This window comes from Coccomyxa subellipsoidea (genome assembly GCF_000258705.1).
Source record: "Coccomyxa subellipsoidea C-169, whole genome shotgun sequence".
In the NCBI taxonomy this organism is placed as follows: Eukaryota; Viridiplantae; Chlorophyta; class Trebouxiophyceae; family Coccomyxaceae; genus Coccomyxa; species Coccomyxa subellipsoidea.
Genome location: NW_005178033.1, coordinates 293668 through 311731, shown reverse-complemented (window position 1 = coordinate 311731; position 18064 = coordinate 293668). Strand labels below are relative to the sequence as shown.

Below are 18064 nucleotides of genomic sequence, written 5' to 3'. Positions count from 1 at the left end.
AATTGATCAACTGACGAATTGTTTCCTGCTTTAGAGATCTGCACCCTCCATTATGTTTGGCCACGACAGTAATCTTACTTTGGTCCCTAAAAAATGTCATGTCAATGCATGACATCCATCAATATGATATATTGTTCAGAATCCGTTCCGACTGGTTTGAAACTCCCACTCTCAAACGCTAGCGTGCGGACAATGCACCCATAGCTTGTCAAGCGCAGGTGCGCAATCAGGGGCTGCCGTTTCGCCCAAATCCTTGCTGGCGCAAATGACAACTCAGGGAATCCTTGCAGCAGGGCGCGGGCGGCTCTCATAAGTCTCTGCACCTTCGTGCGGCCTTGAAAGGTGCAGATTCGCCGGCATTCCTGCTGAGATTTGCAGATGTGCAAATCACCACTCTGGAAATCGCTGCAGCAGGGTGTGCGCCTCTCCCAAGTCTTTCTGGACCTTCTTGCGACGGTAGAAGATGGGGCAATCGCGGCTGGTGCACAGAACGTCCTGTTACATCAAAAAGTTTTAGGCCTCAAAGAAACACCGGCACACAAGGGTAGGTATGGCATCATTCTTAAGGTACAAATGCAATATCAACTGAGGGGGGGCGGTACGAATACTGAGCACCGTGCCCACGGTTGATTGGGTCTTGCTTGGGTGTGGCAAGTCCAATGCGGGGTAGGATTTCCAAAGCCTTGACATGCAGCTTGTCTGCAGCCGCAGCTTGCCTCTGGCAGGAGAAGTGTGAAATAATGAACCTAAAATGCATCTTCAGGGCGCTGCTATGGCAATTAGTGCCGCATTATTGAAATTACATGGACTAATACGATTTGGAGATTATTTGGCGTGGTAGGATATGAGTCACCTGATGCAAGCTGCCTTGGCATCGCTGGCACTGAGTCCACAGCGCTGCAAACTGCTGCTCCAGCTCGTTCACCGCGCCCAGCGACTTGTGGTAGATCTCCACCTCCTGCGCGCCCCAGTAGAGGTCTTTATTAGGTACTTAATTATATCTTGTACATCCGTGAAAGATGATGAGACTTACTGCCCATTCAGTACCCCAATGTTCGATAAGCGCCCTTCACTCAGTCGCAGTAAGCAAGAAATACTGGTGACTCTTCGTGATGATCCTGAAGCAAGTATTGAGCTGCTTTGATGGCACGAACGGTGGAAATGATGGCCGCTGTCTGAGCACCTGTTCTACGATCCAGGCATCATCAGATTGAGAGCTTCAGTGGTTGTGGTGCTTGCAAAAGAGGCAGAAGCCCAGGACAGCCATTTCCCAAAAGATTCGCCCCCAAGAATTGGGAACGTGCTGAATAAGTGGCAGTGCCCGCTCGGCGCCTCAGTATGGATCAGACCACATATGGACAATGTTGGAGCAAGCAAGGCTGCACCTTGGGGCGGCAGTGGTCGCAGAGGTCTGAGACGCCGGGCAGCAGGGGCGTGCGGCAGGAGAGGCAGCTCAGCCGCACCTTGGCAAATCGCATAATGCCCCCCGAGTGTGTGCTCGGCGTTGCCAGCGCTATGCTGCGCGTGTGTGCGCCTGCACTCAGCCATTTAAAGTACCATTAGCCCAGTTGCCAGCGGCTGCATCACCAGCAGCGGCACTGCCGGCCGCGCGCACAGCCCGGTGAGTCGCCGTTGACGGCAACCGTCATCGGCGTTAGCCCAGTTGTCCTCTCTGGCAACTCGGCTGGGCCCATATGGGCTTTGCCAGCAGAGTGCTGTGCCTGCGCCTGCCTCTCCGAAGCTGCATCTTTACTAAGTTCAACACCTGACACGCATGCATGCAAGTATGGTCCAGCAGGCTGCTGCCTTGGTAGCACGAGACAAGCTTCCCCCGCCCAGGCATGCTTTCAGGATGAAATGTCCAGACTTCCGACCCAAAAAAAGGGGCTCTTCTGCTCAAAGACATCAAGCATGCGCACATCACGATCGGGACTTATGGATCTTTGAATACCCTGCACATGAGCTCCTTGGCATCTCGATGTCCATGCCATTACAAAGTGGCCATGCAGCTACTTCTCATGACCACGCTTGCCTCAGACTACTTTGCGGAGACTTAGGCTGCAACAGCAGGCCTTTAGTCAGCATGCCATTGCTGGTTACCAACCCCGCTGTGCCTGTAGTAGGGAAGGACAAGTAGCCCATTAATCCTGAGTTCCTTGGAGTCAATGTGCATCGTCCATTATCGGGCTATCATAATAGTAAAGCTCTCTCTCTCTCTCTCTCTCTCTCTGTCCCCCTGTCTCATGTGGTGTGCGTGCACATGAGAAGAACAGGAAGGGAAGCACACAAGCTGTCCGGGCATGCGCCCCTTGGATCTGTTCATCATGGGCGCAAGAGAACTGAATTCACGAGGCGTGCTGTTCCTGCAGACAAATGAAGAGGGAAAGAATTCACCCACCGGTCATGAGTTCCTTGGGGTTGTTCATCATGGGACCGAAGAGGCGCTGCAGGGGCTGCTCCAGGTGGTGGTCCAGGTAGTGCTGGAAGTCTATCGGCAGGTTGTGCTCCAGCGCATAGATCGGGTCCTCCGCCTTGTCGTACGCTTTGACTCCCTTGGCCGCCTGCGAGGGTCAGGGGGATTGAGCCGTTAGGGTCAGCAGATCCAGACATGAAAGGTGTGCACAGCTGTCGCCAATGGCACGCTGGTATAACCTGTGTATGTCTTCCATAATAAGAGTGTCATGGAGCGCCTCCACTTCGCGTCACCTTCAAGACTGCTCTTCCAGGGCTCGTGTAGGAGAGGGTGTTTAGCTCAACTGGTGGAGCAGCTCGCTCACAATGAGAAGGCTAGTGGTTCGAGACCACTACTGACCATCACTCCTCGTCGCCAATGCAAATTAACGTAAGGCCAGAGAAGATAATCTGCAGCAGCACAGAGAGGGGTTGGCAGAAAAGGACCTTGATGTGGACGTAGGCGACGCGGTCTCCGACGGTTGGGGCCGTGGCCGGGTCGCGTTTGCGCATCTTCTTTGCCAGCTCCACGTGCCCCTGCTTCGCCGCGTACGCCGTGTCCGCCCGGCTCAGCGCCTGCGCGCATCGCAGCGTCAGCCAATTTTGAGCTCTTCTCGCAAAGGGGTGCTTTCCCTCGCAATAAGCTCTCTGTTGGTCAGACGAGCATGATCAGGCTTAGAGGGTGGTACATCCATATCAAAGCAAGATGTGTCCAAGGCCTGCATGCGGCAGGAGGGTTGATAATACGACCCGTACACCCTCTGACATGGGCCTTGCATGCTGGTGCTTAGGAGACACTGAGGTGTCGCTTGCAGAGAAGCATGCAGCACAAGCAATCTGAAGGGCGAGGTCACCGTGCATTGGACCATTAAATGCATTTTTTTGTAGAGGACGAAGTGGAGGCTCAGGAAAAGGTTGGCCAAAAGGAGCAAAGGAGAGTATGTGACCGCTGTTTCCAATGCCTGGCAGCAAGAGATGAGGGCACGTGACAAGCTAACAAACAAGGTTTCTGTGCATACCTTGGTGATGACGAGGAGCGCTTAGGGTTTCACCCCCTAAATTACTACGGGGACTACAGGTATCCTCCAGGGACATATGCTATACAGATTGGGTGCGCGCCTTGGTGATCACAAGCAGTGAGAGGTCGAGGCGGTTCATGAGGAGGTCTGAGATGGTTGCGCGCACGTAGGCCTTGGCGCCCTCCTCGTCCTCGTTGATCAGAATCATCTCCAGGCAGGTGGACACCACCGTGCGCACCAGCTGGCAGTTGTCCCGCCGCACCGTCTCTATGCCCTGAGCGCAGCCAGAGCCTTGTAACTTGACCGATCTTACTACATTTCAAGTACCTTGTGAGCCAGTGGGATGTTTGCCTGGAGGCGTTGTGATGTCCCCGGCCTCAGGATGCCCACATTCAGGATCATGCACAATGTTATGTAACCCATCGAGTGGTTCTGTCACCAGCATGCGCCTCAAAGGCGAGCTATTGTCAGCTTGATGTGCTGATGATGGGACAGACGTGGCACTCGTCTGGATCTGCCATGCCGGCTCCAAGAATGGATAGCAGCCAGTTGGCAAGCTAGGCTCGAAGGAAGCGCAGCGGCCAGTCAACTTTCTGCAGGAAGCCTGCCCGGGAGCGGGCATCCAGTGCACAAGGTGCTGTGAAAATGCGAGACAAAGGAAGAAAGGCGGGGAGTGAAGAGCACAGCAATTGCACCTTGGTGTCCATCTTGTCGTATTTGTCGGGTTTGGTGTAGAGCAGCCCGGCGTAGCGCTTCTTGTTGATGAGCAGGTACGGCTTGTACACCTGCTCAGCATCCACTGATCCATTTTATTATTATTGTTACACGCTTTTCCTGCCAGAAGCAAGGTGCGTCCTGCAGACAAGCTGCAGTTAAAGGCTGCCACAAGCAAACCCCTTGTTGGACTCGCCAGATCCAAGCAAGACCCAATCAATTGTGGGCACGGTGCTCATGGTACTGATTACTGATGATTACTAATCCATTTGATGCATTGAAATCTGGTGAGAGCATCATGGTGACACAGCTCCAGATAATGGCACTGCGCACTGAGAGGAGCATAAGAAAACATTGACAACGCAAATGCCTCATGTACCTTGCAAGCACACATGGCATGCATGGACACATGTGGCAGCAACATGAATACGACCAACTAACACGGTCTCCATACGAACATGTCTCCCCAAAATATTTTGCAAGCAAATCTCACAGGCATCACTGAATGATGAGAAATGTCAGGAATGTTGTGCGGACCTTCTCGAACTCCAGCTTGATGGGCTTGACAAAGGTCTTGGACACAAAGTCGGCGGCTTCTCGGCCAAGCTCCATTGCGCGTCCGATGTCCTTGACCCGGAAGTGCACCATCACAGAATCCGTGTCCCCGTAGATCACATCGCAGTCTGCCTCGTACCCGTTCTTGCGCTGGTACCGTTCCTCCACCAGCTTCCTGCGGGTGTTCACATTTGTGAACTGAGATCTGTGCATCTGAATATGGAAACAACCCCTTCTGTCACCACAATCAGATTTGAATAGTACCCGATATGGGGAAATTCGATTTTGATTCAGCATGCATGTGACAGCCACAAGCCATCTGCATCGCAAAGCCTTGTGAGGCAGCAATCCATTGACAATGATTATCCCAGCAAGCACCTCAGCTAGCTCAAGTCAGCAGCCCGCTTGGAGGCAGTTGGAAAGATTCTTCTTTAGCAACAACTTGCACAAGTTCGTGGCGCAAGCTTGTGGGAAGGGCAGATAATAATGCCTGCACTCCAGTCTGGGGCAATTTCTGCAACAGCGTCACTCTGCACAATACCAGGAATAATCAAAGCTTATGAGGTAAATGTAGAGGGGCTGCTTGCGCAAATGTTTGCAACGCCATGTGAATGATGGACTCTGGATAAAACAGAGGCGTACTTGGTGTGGTCGATCATGTTGCGGCCAAAGGCGGTGACAGATGCCGAGATCTCCAGGCAGGGCATCTTGCCGATCACCGCGCCCGTAAACCCGTAGACACTGTTCGCGCTGACCTGACCCCAAGCAGCGTGCACAGCGGATCTCAGTCTACAATATCAACAGAGCTCATTTCAGAGCAATACTAATGAAGCATTACTTGTGTACTTGGCGCAGCTGCCCTTCGCATGGCTTCAATTATGGACAGATACCTCTTGAGCTGCACCTGCTAATAAACACACTCGGAGCTGGTCGTAATATTGGCACATTTTGATCCAGCTGCCTGCATGCAGCAACATTGGGCAAAAGGTTCTGATAAGGCACACTATTTACAACCTTATGCCCAGACAAAGCTGAGCGATGCAGAGCTTTATGGATCCGTCTAATATATCTACCACTACAACACCAAGAGAGAAGGGCAGCCAGTGCGCACCTTGAGCGCAAGCTGGCGGCCGTCAAGCACGGCTTTCATGAAGGGGTCGGAGGCGGCCTTGAGGTCGGCCTTGGCTCGCTTGCGGGCGCCCAGCAGCTCTTCCAGAATCTCCGGCAGGATCCCCTTGGCGCGGGCCGCGCGCACGAAGCAGTGGCCCGTCGGACACCGCAGCACGTCCTCCGGGGACAGCTCTTTCACCCTGCGATGCCACATGCGCAATACCTTGTCACGTCACTCAACATATTCTGTGTACTTCTGTGCTGGCAATTCCGAACTTTTGTGTCTCGATGACTACCTGAAAGTATTTTAAAGCTGGCAAATGCCAAGCTCATGCTTGAACAAAGCAGTGCTTGTTTGAGCAAGAAAGATATCCTAATGGCTGCATTCTTCAGGTAGCCCAAAGAGCCGCCTATTACAGCAATGTTTGCCCCCGTGCACAACAGAAAAAGCCCCATCAGGCAGCGCAGGAAAAGTTGTGCAGGACTCGCCAACACTGCAATTGACAAGGCACAAGATGGCTTCTGGTGAAATCAAGCGACATCATTACTGATAGGTGACACGGATGCATAGCCACTAGCTCAGCCCTGCAGGTGCCCACCCAGAAAGAGCAGCAATCCACCCGTCTAAGGTGGGCGCACCGGTCGGGCGGCAGCAGGGTGGAGTAGCACAGGTTGTGGGCCATCATGATGGATGGGTACAGTGAGGCAAAGTCCAGCGTGGCCACGGGCGTCTTGTAGAAGCCCTGCTTCGCATCCAGCACTGTAGCGCCCTCGTACGCCACACCGTCCCCGGTAGCGCCCTGCATCTGCGCACCCCAAACAAGACCCGTATGTCATGTTAATTTCGTGACGGCTACACATATCTCTGATCGTGCAAATAAGGCTCCAGATAGGCATCCACAGATGGCATCTGTGGGTTTTAGGTTATATAAGATCACGCATGCTGTTGTGAAGGCCACCAAAATGCATGCACAAATCACAGACTTGGAGCCCAATCATGTCAGGTGTCCAAGCTTTGCACAGAGCTGGTATCATGCACTTCTGTTCTAGTACTGGCAAGATCATATATCCACCATAGAATAATCAAAATTCCAGAAACAAACGGCGAGGGCGCACCCGGGGCTGGTTGGGCACGAGCAGATTCTTTTGGCGGGCCTTGCGCAGGATCTGGCTGAACACCTTGATGGACTGGCCGCGCGTGAGCAGGAAGGACATGGGAACGCCCGTGACGCGCGCCATCTCGATGTAGTTGTACATGTACATCAGCTTGTCCACCAGCCGCTGCGGCAGGTACGCATCCTGCATGTTGCGGTGAGTCAGCGCCATGTCAGCACAATGATCTGTCACCGCCATGTCAATACCTACCATACATGCATACTCTTCATGGGTATCTCAAGAGAAGTGGCGTAACTCTGCGCCGCATGCATAAAAATTGGTGGTAGCAAACATGTCCCACATAGATATGAAAGAGGATGAGAGCCTTTGAGGCTGTCGCCTCTTGCTGCTATGCATATTGCATTACCTGTGAAGCAGGAAGTCAAGGCAAGTCTCGCTGGAGCCTCTCGTTGACGCCTTTGTTGTTTTTGGTTGGGACCAACTAGAAATAAGCACAAGGATAAAGACCATTTTCATTGAGGCAAATTCAGGTGGGGCCACAGCGCGCCTTGAGGCAGTAGACGGCAAGGCGGCGGCGAGTCTCCTCATTCCCCGCTTGGAGATCCGAGATAATGGAATGGTGGACGTCCTCCTTCTGCTCGCCCAGGAAGTACGCAGAGACGGCGTTCAAACTGTAGGATGACAGCTTGTGGTCGCGCTGCAAAGCCACCAAGAGATCGAATTGGATGCGGCCGTCGATCGTGATCTCCTTGTACTCGCGCGTGCCGTAGGCCTTGCTGCTGAACTGCGCGTCGCGCATGCGCAGCCGCCTGCGCAGCAGGAAAGTAGTTGATTGTGGTGACCTGATATTGCTCACATGACTGCATGCAAGGCGCAATATATTAGGGCCAACAAACACTTTTCAGGGCCTTCATTTCATGACAGTTTATTGCTTGCATTGTGTAGCCATGTATATCATGTATGCCTGGTTGCGCGTGCTAGAGGCGACGCTCAATAGAAAGGCCTCCATGCAACTCGGCAACGACTGTCACGAGGGAGTGAGGACGCACCTGCCTATATGCATGCTGTGGGGTTACGGATACATGCCGTACTTCTGACGAAGAAACCAGTGACTCATGACAGCGGCGTTCTGCTTCAGGAGGGGACAGCCTTACACAGGTCCAGCCTTTCAATGCATCTCAGACACAGAACAAATGAAGCAGGAAGCGCGAGCGCGCACATTTTGCGGTTGCGGCCCCAGTAGGGGAAGTCGTGGACTTTGAGTGTCTCGGCGCGCTTGATGAGGTAGGGCAGGTCGAAATTGCAGATGTTGTAGCCGATTATTATGTCCGGATCCGTCTCAATTACCAGGTCCCGCCACCTCTGCGCAGCCCACCATGCATCATTTGCTGCAACCTAAGAGCACGTGGGGGCTGTATGAACAAGGGAATTTAGACTGTTGCATGCATGGGAAATACCGCTCTTCAACACCAGTGCCCTGACGCCATATGGAAGCCGTTCGCATGATGAGAAAAAACAAAGACGTCCGCAAAGCATGCGTGTTCAAGTTGGTAGCTGGACAGGGACTACCGGTGTGTCCTGTTTTAGGCTCCAATGCACCTCGAGCCAAAATTCCTCCAAGACGCAAGTGTCAGTAAGGATTTTTCTCCTCTCATCATTCATGTCAGAATGGAGATGATGACTCATCAAAGCAAGCTCACCTTGAGCAGGTCCTCCTCTTTGTCAAAGGACATGACCTCAGCGCCCACGATGGCGGCGCAGGTGTCCAGAGTCATGACATTGCGCACGAGCGGCTTGCTCTGCCCCTGCTCCGTCACCAAGCTAGCGATCTGGATGACCGGGTCCTTCTCCGCCTCCGGGAAATGTCCCTGCACGATGACAGCATGACATCAGCTTTTTGTGATCCGTGTCTCCGTGAAGCTTCTGCATGATGATGTCACGACGACACCAGCAGTTACGGATGCACAACCAAGCAGATATCCTTATTCTTCGCCAGCAACCAGATGCATCGCCTTAATGGTAGGTCAGCCCACTCGTCTGTCCAGCGCAATTCTTTCGATCATGTGTTCATTAATTTCTCCATCTCTGCGAGGGCCCTAGATGATAATGACACGATGATTAACCAATGGCTGATGTGTATCTGGTTGTATCTGGTTGTGCAAGTAAGTTTTCAACCCCGGGAAGGGGTCTGTCTGTCATTGCAAGGATGGCAGCAGCGGCGACATGGCTTTATAGGCATTCGGCCATGATTGAGGAGAAGTTATCACAGTTGAAACCGATGGTTTCCAATCATAAAAATTCAAAGACTGCAAGCTGAGAATTTCCGCAAGAATAAGCCTTTGAAGGGAGGAATCACCTTGCGCCCAGCGCACTCAATGTCAACACTGAGGATGCGGAAGGGGGCCAGCTTCAGCCAGTCGCCTGCGCACACGGTGCCAGAGTGCATCAATAAAATCCACATGAGAAAGGATAGCAGCAAGATTTAAATGAGGAATGGGCATTCGTGGCGACCAAACTGATGAAGGCAGTGCACCTTCTGCAGGGTGGCTGATGATGTTGGAGAAGTGCACATGCGCCTCCAGCTGGCAGTGGCTCTGTTTTCGCGGGTCCTGGGCACAGCAGCAGAGAAAACAGTTTAACTAGCGCATGTCGGATGCTGAATAAAGAAGAGTACTCAATTTACTCATCAACTCCCAGCTGTGGAACACCTAGGACGGCAGTGAAACAAGCAGTGAAAGGCCGCCCCACACCTCATTACTCTGCTGAACAACATTGTAGCTTTCATTTCATCTGGATACTTGTTGCCGCGGTCCGCCATTGCACATGCGGTCTTGAGTAGCGAGACACATGAGATTACAGGGGTGAAACACAGAGAATGTGGGTGTGTGCACCTCCAAGTTCAGGAGGCTGTAGGCGCCGGCCTTCAGCTCCACCCAGTTGCCTCCCACAATGTCGCAGTCGATCATGAAGCGCAGCGCAAAGAGCACATGGCTCTCATATGTCATGAAGGCCATGTGGCGCTGCAGGGAGTCCACATTGATGCCGTGCTCTAGCATGCCTGCAGTAGTGTAATTCTGTTGATATGGGATCTATCTTCTGCACAAAATATGCAGTTTTCAGGAAGTCAAAGGTAGTGATCTGTCTCGCTTGAAGAAAACCATCTTCCTGCCCAACTTTGAAGAGCACTGTGCTGTAAGAAACAGCAGCTCCAGCTCTGGGCTCAAAAACAGCACCCACAAGGTGTGAAATTAGGTACGCCCATTGTCTGACCTTGCGATTTGTTTGAGCGAACACCCATGAGACATGGAGGAAGCCACAGTGATTGACAGGATTCTTTGGGTGACTTGGGCTGGAGCTGAAGACTGTGGTCACCTCGGGCCTGGGTGACCAGGTTGGGGGTGGCTACAGTGATGCGCAGGAAGGTGCGGCTCTTCTGGGGCTGGTAGTGCATGATGGTCTGCTTCTGCACCATGGCCACGCCCAGGCAGAACTTACTCTGCCGGCCCCCCTTGCTGTTTCGGTCCCCCAGCATCCTCTGCGCAACCCCCACTCACAACTCATGTCATGGGAGCATGTCACAGTACTTTCTATGCGGATGCGGTCCAATGGCGCCTGCCAGTCATATGCATCATGCTGGTGACACTTGAGGGTTGAGGCAATAATCAGCATTCCCAGAGAGCCTGCAGGTTGTCATGGCGCTGCAGGAACATTTACATTCTCAAGCAGTGTTCATCAATCCTGGTGTGCGCCTGGTGTGTTCGGGATTGCACGCTGTGTGCCTGCCATGGGCATTGTGACTCTGAACTGATTTGCGTCAGCTATAACCCATACATAGGCACATGCATAGAGATGATGGTCTGTATACTGCAAAGGCTGAAAACGGGATTGCACAAATTCTGTGGAAGCGCACATTGAGCTGCGCGCAGAGGCTGTCGCAGTCGTCCGGGCCAAAGCTCCTGGGGGCTTCAATGTAGAAGTAAGGCTCGAAGCCGTGCACATAGGTACAGACGCTGTTCCCTGTGCCACACCCGCATGCTGCATTGAGATATATGCCCTTCCAAGGGTACAGCAATATCAGAACTTCTTGACATGTCTGCAGCATAGCCCATGCCAGCTACCAGGGTCAATTCCTGAGAGAAATAGGCCTGGAGCACACAGGATCCGTGTCAGAAGATGTGTTCACAGAGACAGGCGGTGGGAAGCCTCACCGTGCTCAGTGACGCCGTACATTCTGAGGATGGGAACCTCGGACAGGTCTGTCCGGTAGAGCTGCTGGTTTGGAGGTCCTATGAAGTAGTCCACATCGAGCTGCTGGAACGCTGCATGCATGCCATTATCTGGGTCAGTACATTGGTTCATACTGTGCATCCTTTTCATGTTATCTTCCTTGTCAGTTGACATTGCACTCAAAGTACAATAATGATCACTTCTGATGGTAGAGATCAATCCATTAACGGTGCCAAAGGGGTAGATAGGCAGGGATCCAGCCTACCAAGGCTGTCTGTGGCTGTGCATCGCGGTGGGGGATCAGGCCGCTTCCAGTTCCTGCCAGCTTCTCCCAAGTGCAGCTCCAGGTCCTCTTCCAGCAGGCGCACATCCACATCCTCACCATCGTCTTCCAAGTTTTCCGGCACTGCTTCAAATTGCTCTTCCACAAGCTCGTCGTCTGCGCCACCGCTGTCATTTCGGCGTTTCAGGGGCGGCCCGCTGGGGCCTGCCCCCTCCAAGCCACGCTTGGTTGCGTCCATGGCAGGTAGAGATGCTGCTGCTTTATACTGTCACACGCCAGATGCTGCTGCTGCTTTCTGACTGCCGGGTGATAGGAAGCTAGATGTATGCAAGGATCGCTCTTGCGGGCGCAGATATCGTGCTGCTGACGTAACTTTTGCCCAGCAGGCTGGCCCAGGCACTTATGACAACTGAGCAATAAAGTGGCCCTTTAGCACCTACAGCGATTGCGTTGGGCCAATAATGTGATTTTGTGTTCTGAGCCCTGAATGCATGCAGTCCAAATGCACAGACTAAGCAGAGCTGAATAACACTGCCATCTGTATCTCTCCGTCCATGAAAACTGATGTACACCCGATCAAGCTGACTCAAAAATAAAATTCTGAGATAACAGCTTAGATCAATATCTGACGGCCAGCAAGCTGTTCACAAGATTGAACTGTTGGTTGTATATTCCCTGATGATGGCAGCAAACTAGTTTCTTTCCCTCACCATTGCCGTGATTAGCGCTGCGATATATCCGTGATTGAACCTATCATTCATTTCTCCAAGATATACTGCTGTAAACCTCACAATGCTTATGAAATGCGAGTGTTCCGTACGCCAGCCCGTTCAAAGGTTCCCTGTCACCGATGGCGTTCCATTTCTTAAAGAGGTTTTAAGAATTTCTGGGAAGGGACGAACATGATCCTGATTTTGCATTGTCTTCCTGATTGTGACTATCAAACCAAAAGACAGTTCGTGAGACGCATCCTGTCATCGCTGCTTACTGCTAGGTATTAGATGGGGGCATTGACACGGCCTGCATTGCAGAGGCCACGAAACCCAAAATCTCTGGCCATGTCTCAGATTTTATTTTCACTGATCCGTTTTTGAAGGCCTGGCAACTGAAGGGGTCCCTGAACGCACCACCCGGCCAGATTGAAGCAAAGGAACCTGCAGTACAAGGTCCATGGTGAGCCCTTTAAGCCAGCAGGGTGTGCGGTGATGAATCCTGAGGAAATTGCTAAAGTGCTATAAGTCTCGCTATAACTCATGGCAGCGCCGGTAGGCACTCTGTGCAAGATATTGAGAGTTGAGCTGTACGAGCAGGACAAGGCGCGCCTGATGGAGCTATAGAACATTAGCGCAGTATGGCTGCACATGCTGCAGCACTGCCAGATACAGACGCCATCAGAAGTCTCACAATCGATGAGGATCGCTACGAGCGCCTGGAGTGCATCGGAAGAGGCTCCTTTGGAGATGTCTACAAGGGGTGAGCACTGAAGAAAGACCTGCACGATTTCCAGCAGGCAATTGGCTAGCTGCAGTCTTTCTTTTCTCTTCGCACTGTGTGAAATCACGCAAGAGTCGAGGGCAGGAGATGAGGTATAAGCATTTGCGTCACTGCAGGCTTGACAAGGAGTCAGACATGGAGGTGGCTATCAAGGTCATCGACCTTGAGGATGTGTAAGTCACGAATGCAACATGCATATTGCTCCTGTTGTAATCTATGTATGAGGAAGCTGTCATGGATCGTGCCCCTTCACGTGGCAGACATCTCAACGCCCCTGCCAACAAATTTTTGCCTTGTCTCGCAGGGAGGATGATATTGAGGACATCCACAAGGTAGGTTTCGCTCACGCATGGCAGGGCAATGCCTGCATGGGCACATGCAGGCCTGAACTGATTTGCAAGCACATGCATGACAGCTCTCTGGGCTCATAGAATCACACGTCAGGCATCACATTCACCTGAGCCCTTCAATGACTTTGCAAAGCATGTTCTTGCAGGAAGTGGCCGTCCTGGCAAAATGTCGCTCTGAGAACATCACGGAGTACTATGCGTCTGTGCTGAAGCCTGGATCCAGCGAGCTGTTCATTGTCATGGAGCTCATGGCTGCATCAGTGGCTGACTTGGTGCGTCAGAACCTTCTACAGGGATAGCTTCAGGGCATCAATGCACAGCGACTCGGATGCCTGATCATCTCTTGAGGCTTGTCGTGTCAAGTGTCACGATATCCCTATCAAGATAGGGTGCACACTTGATAAGGCATGCCACTCGCTCAAGATTATCAACGATCAGTGTGCATCATGGCGAACTTCCAACACGAACCCAGCATTGTCGACTCTGATTAGAGTTTCACCGAGCTAAATGGTGTCAATGAGGTGTGCCAAACTCCACATGTGCTCAATAGAATGACAGCTGCCACTGAGTTTGTCAGGTCAATGCGTCAGACAAGCAGCTTGCCCTGAATGCCACCGAGTCCCTTCTAAAGTGGTTGGAGTTATCCCCTGTGACTAGCCCCTCTGATTACGACGGTGTTATGTGCTTGCAGCTGGACGAGCGGCCTTTGGAGGAGCCGGAGATCGCGCATGTGTTGCGGCAGGTGCTGCGGGCGCTGGTTTACCTGCATGGGGAGCACCGCGTGCACCGGGACATCAAGGCGGCCAACGTGCTGCTGTCCGCGGAGGGCGCTGTCAAAATCAGCGACTTTGGCGTCTCCGGGCAGCTCACAGGTTGGTCCACTGAGCACAAGTCCATGCCACCGTTGAGTGAACAATTTGCCTCTTCAGCCTTGTGCAGACAGGAAGGAGAGCAAAAGTGCACTTGAAATCAATACTTGGACACATGCAATGATGGCTGAGGGTTAGCAAAGCATGCTTGCCAAGATGCTCTGCTCGCCGGGTCGAGAAAAGTTTCTCAAATGGGCAGCTGTTCCATGCATGACAGCTGGCGATGGGGACGGCCCTGCACCGTTCTCTCAGTATGTTGCTGGGAATGAGTCCCCATTTTCCCCATCAAATTCCCACTCTCTCCCATGAAGTTCCCAGTTTTATTCTGAATGTTGCTTAAGTCAACATTTCCCTTGCAGGAACGCTGGGTTACCGGCGGCGGACGTTTGTGGGGACGCCGTACTGGATGGCGCCCGAGGTGATCGAGACCTCGGAGGAGGGCTACAGCCAGACCGCCGACATCTGGTCCCTTGGCATCACCGCCATCGAGGTCAGTCTCACAAAGTCAGATGCATTGCCTATCTGCACAGCACCGTATATTTGGCGCAGTTTTGCAGGCTCCAGTGACTTGGCAGGGGCCCTGTTGGTCTAGGCACCCCAGAGGCAAAGAAGAGGGCAGTGTAACCCGGATACTCTTCCCTCAAGCACCAGATAAGGGTCAAAGGCTGCATAGGTCCATTTGCCCGGCTGTATGCAAGCTTTGCAGTCCCTGGGGTGGTGTCACAGCGACACTGTCACTGGACCCATCATTTCTCAGGCACCACAGGAATCCTGGGATGCTGCATCATCGAAGCAGCTGCAAGCTAGTTTTAAGGCACGGAGCAACAGTGTTGAGAACAGATTCGGCCGAGTCCTCAAATAGAACGAGCATGGGATGACGTGGCTGCAGATGGCGACGGGGACGCCGCCGCTAGCAGAGCTGCATCCCATGCGAGCGCTCTTCCTCATACCCAAAAACGCGGCGCCGCAGCTGCAGGGGCCCTACAGCCAGGGCCTGCGGGACTTCGTGGCGCGCTGCCTGCACAAGGTGAGCGCCGGCGCCCGGTCCTGACACTAGTGTGACAGTCAAATGAGCAAAATAATTCGAGAAGTGTGCTGTTCATTTGTAGTCTCTTTGTCTTATCCTGGAGATCTTGAGAATATCTGCGCTCAAGCTACTTCACCATGCATGCATGTGCTGCCTGCTAGGCAGGTTCTGTCACCATCTTGTTTCTGGCTGATGTGCAGACATCATGCAGCCTTTCACGCACACAAAAGCATATCGAGAGTCAGCTTTAAGAGGCCATGCATGCTTGAAATCATCACAACTTTCACTGTCACGCAGGATCCCGCGCTGCGGCCTTCCGCTCAGGAGCTCTTGGACGACCCTTTTGTGCGCGAGGCACAGCTTCCAGAGGACTTAAAGCACCGCATCTCTGAGCACCTCGCCCACCAGAAACCGGTGCGCTTCGGTTGCATGCTAGTTTGCATGCTAGCTTCAAAGCATGCTAGTTAGCATGCTAGCTTCAAAGCAGTTGTTGGCGACCAAGACAATGGTTTAAATCATGCTTCAACAAACACATGTACAACTTACACGCACGGCTTTAATCTTTGACAGTAGAAGCTGGCTGATCAGCCCTTGCGCAGTATTCTTCCTACATGTTAGCCAGTCCTACGCACCACAGTATGCAACTACCAAGTATTGGGCACGCATAAATTACCAGAAACATTCTCTTTTGGGTGGGGGGTGCTCACCGAGCCATTTTCTCCCTTGCCGTGTGTCCTCTTAAATTTGTTCTCTTCTGCTCTTTGCATCAGGTTACAGCGTCAAAACGCTCTGGCATGGCAGAGGTGCAGCTGACGCTGCCCAAGTGGGACTTTGGGCGCCTGGAGCAGAGGGGGGGCACCATCAAGGCAGCGCGCCACATGCGCACACTGAAGAGCCACCAGATCAGCGCGCTCACCCTCAGGGACGGGGGCACGCTGGGCACATTTCCCCGTAGCCGCCTCCAGCATGTGGTGAGTCATGTGTCTAGTAGTTTATGCTTTACAACTAACAATACAGACAGCACACCTCAACATTGGAGTAACCATCGAGCCGACAGAGACGAATTCTGAGGGGTTCCAGAGCAGGTGTGAAATGCGCACGAAAGACACACAACTAGATATGAAGTTTCCTACCTGTGTCAATACTCTTCCTATTCTTGCTCATTGCATTTGGCATCAAGCGGGAAATGATGTCTTCTTGAGCTGGCTAGAGCGCAGCATTTGAAGCAGCAAGAGGTGTCTCTATAAACCATGGGGTACCACTGATTATTGTGCGTCTTAGCATGATATGCTGCTTATCAATCTCACCTGGTCAGTGCCTTGTGTTATGCTGCACAATTGCAAGCCGTGCTTTGCGTGTGCACTTACTGATGTGGTTCTGAGCCATGTGCTTTGCTGCCTTTGCAGGGTGATAACAACTCGTCGAAAACAGTGGAGACTATCCACGAGTCAGCCCCATCAATCCCAGAGCAGGAGTCCAAGAACAGCGCGCATGCAGACAGTGACCTAGAGCAGGAATCAGAGCCGAGTCCCGTACAGTTACTGTCAAATGGCGATGCAGCAAGCCACGGAACTCAGACTGTTGGCAGCGGACAGCAAGAAGCCTACCGTGACAGGACTCTGCAGGCGGCTCCCTCTGAAGACCCTGCAGCTGCAGCTAAAGCAGGTGCAGCAGAGATCCCACTCCTTCATCTCCTCCATTTCTTGTGCTTGCCTGTCGGCGTGTCCTTTGTCATGTGGTTTTCTGACAAAAACAAGACAATTTATAAGACAAGATTATTAAATGCGTTGGAATTGCCATAAGTGCGCCTGATGCCAGACACCTCTGCCAAATCAAGCCGATCTAATGCGGGAATGTGAGTGCATGCAAGAGGAGCTGGAAGCCGGCAAGGCCCAAGAGGGTGTGTCTTAACAGCTTGTCCTGGCCGGCACTGCGATTGGGGTGTTTAAATTACCCCAGATGAAATGATTTCAAAAATCTAAATGTTTAGTGTGGCTGCAGGGGCGCTGAAGGGGGTTTTAGAGCGGGCGCTGGCGGCCGGTGGGGTTTCGGCGGAGGAGGCAACGCTGCGCGCGTCAGCCCTGAGCGCCATTGCCAGCCTGGACCAGCAGCGGCAGGGCACACTGCAGCGCATGCTGGAACAGGTGATGCACTGTTCTTTGTAGAATCATTTTGATTTTAATCTATGCAGGAAGTTTTGTGGCCGCTGTGTGGAGTGCAGCGTGGGTCGAAGGAAATGTTCTGGGGTAGCTTTGGTGATTGTGCTCTGTGCGATGAGCACTGTGCATGCTTGTTGGCAGCTCTGGGGATTTTCATTTTCGTGCAGCATTTTGTCATTATCTACGGCATTTGATGCTGATGTAATAATGTTTGCCGCTGAAGAATCTGTAATGCACGCTCAGTTTGGAAAGATGGTGCGCAAGCATTTGCCAAAAAACGGAGAGGAATGCTTGTGTAAGCACTAGGTGCTTTTGGTGGCCCTGCGGACAGATCCTCTCTCGATATCAATGTGCTTGCCTGAACTTTTCTGGGCTTGCGCAGATGGGGCGAAGCCAGAGCGAGGTGCCCTTGGAAGAGGGGATGCAGCACCGGCGAGCAGGCTCATATCTGGGCAGAGTGATCTCTGGTGCAGAGCAGGGAACGCAGCAGGAGCCCAGGGCCGAGGTTGCTCTTGACCTGGGGCCTTTGGGCAACTTTCTTCTTGCCAGGTCAGCCCACCAAACAAATCACAGTTCTCACTCCGAAATCCGTTTTGCCTTCATCTTTGTTATGCTTGCCTCAACAACCTTCTGTCTCGAAGCAGCAGGAGGATCTGTCTTTAGAATATCTAACGTGTAGAGGGTTATATA

At 52.5% G+C, this 18064-nt stretch overlaps 2 protein-coding genes and 1 non-coding gene across 3 annotated transcripts; 2 read left to right on the top strand and 1 right to left on the bottom strand.

The window, feature by feature from the left end:
- Positions 1-387: 387 nt before the first annotated feature.
- COCSUDRAFT_16696 (DNA polymerase delta subunit one) lies at positions 388-11713 on the bottom strand (the record flags this gene model as incomplete). Its single annotated transcript, XM_005646638.1, has 22 exons — positions 388-495; positions 854-958; positions 1386-1539; positions 2395-2561; positions 2899-3027; positions 3556-3744; positions 4166-4255; positions 4722-4914; positions 5382-5494; positions 5851-6049; positions 6489-6655; positions 6966-7189; positions 7506-7774; positions 8185-8327; positions 8666-8833; positions 9322-9386; positions 9499-9574; positions 9857-10023; positions 10338-10459; positions 10847-10982; positions 11174-11284; positions 11458-11713. The coding sequence occupies 22 exons, from the start codon at positions 11711-11713 to the stop codon at positions 388-390; spliced, it is 3351 nt and encodes a 1116-aa protein (XP_005646695.1).
- COCSUDRAFT_t44 lies at positions 2742-2814 on the top strand. Its single transcript has one exon. It is a non-coding gene; the product is annotated as a tRNA-Val (tRNA).
- Positions 11714-12826: 1113 nt separating the features above from the next.
- COCSUDRAFT_16605 (Pkinase-domain-containing protein) lies at positions 12827-15683 on the top strand (the record flags this gene model as incomplete). The annotated part of the gene is made up of 7 exons (XM_005646637.1): positions 12827-12948; positions 13086-13142; positions 13432-13591; positions 14011-14191; positions 14548-14678; positions 15078-15215; positions 15513-15683. 7 exons carry the CDS (start codon positions 12827-12829, stop codon positions 15681-15683), a joined length of 960 nt encoding a protein of 319 aa, XP_005646694.1.
- Positions 15684-18064: the final 2381 nt, after the last annotated feature.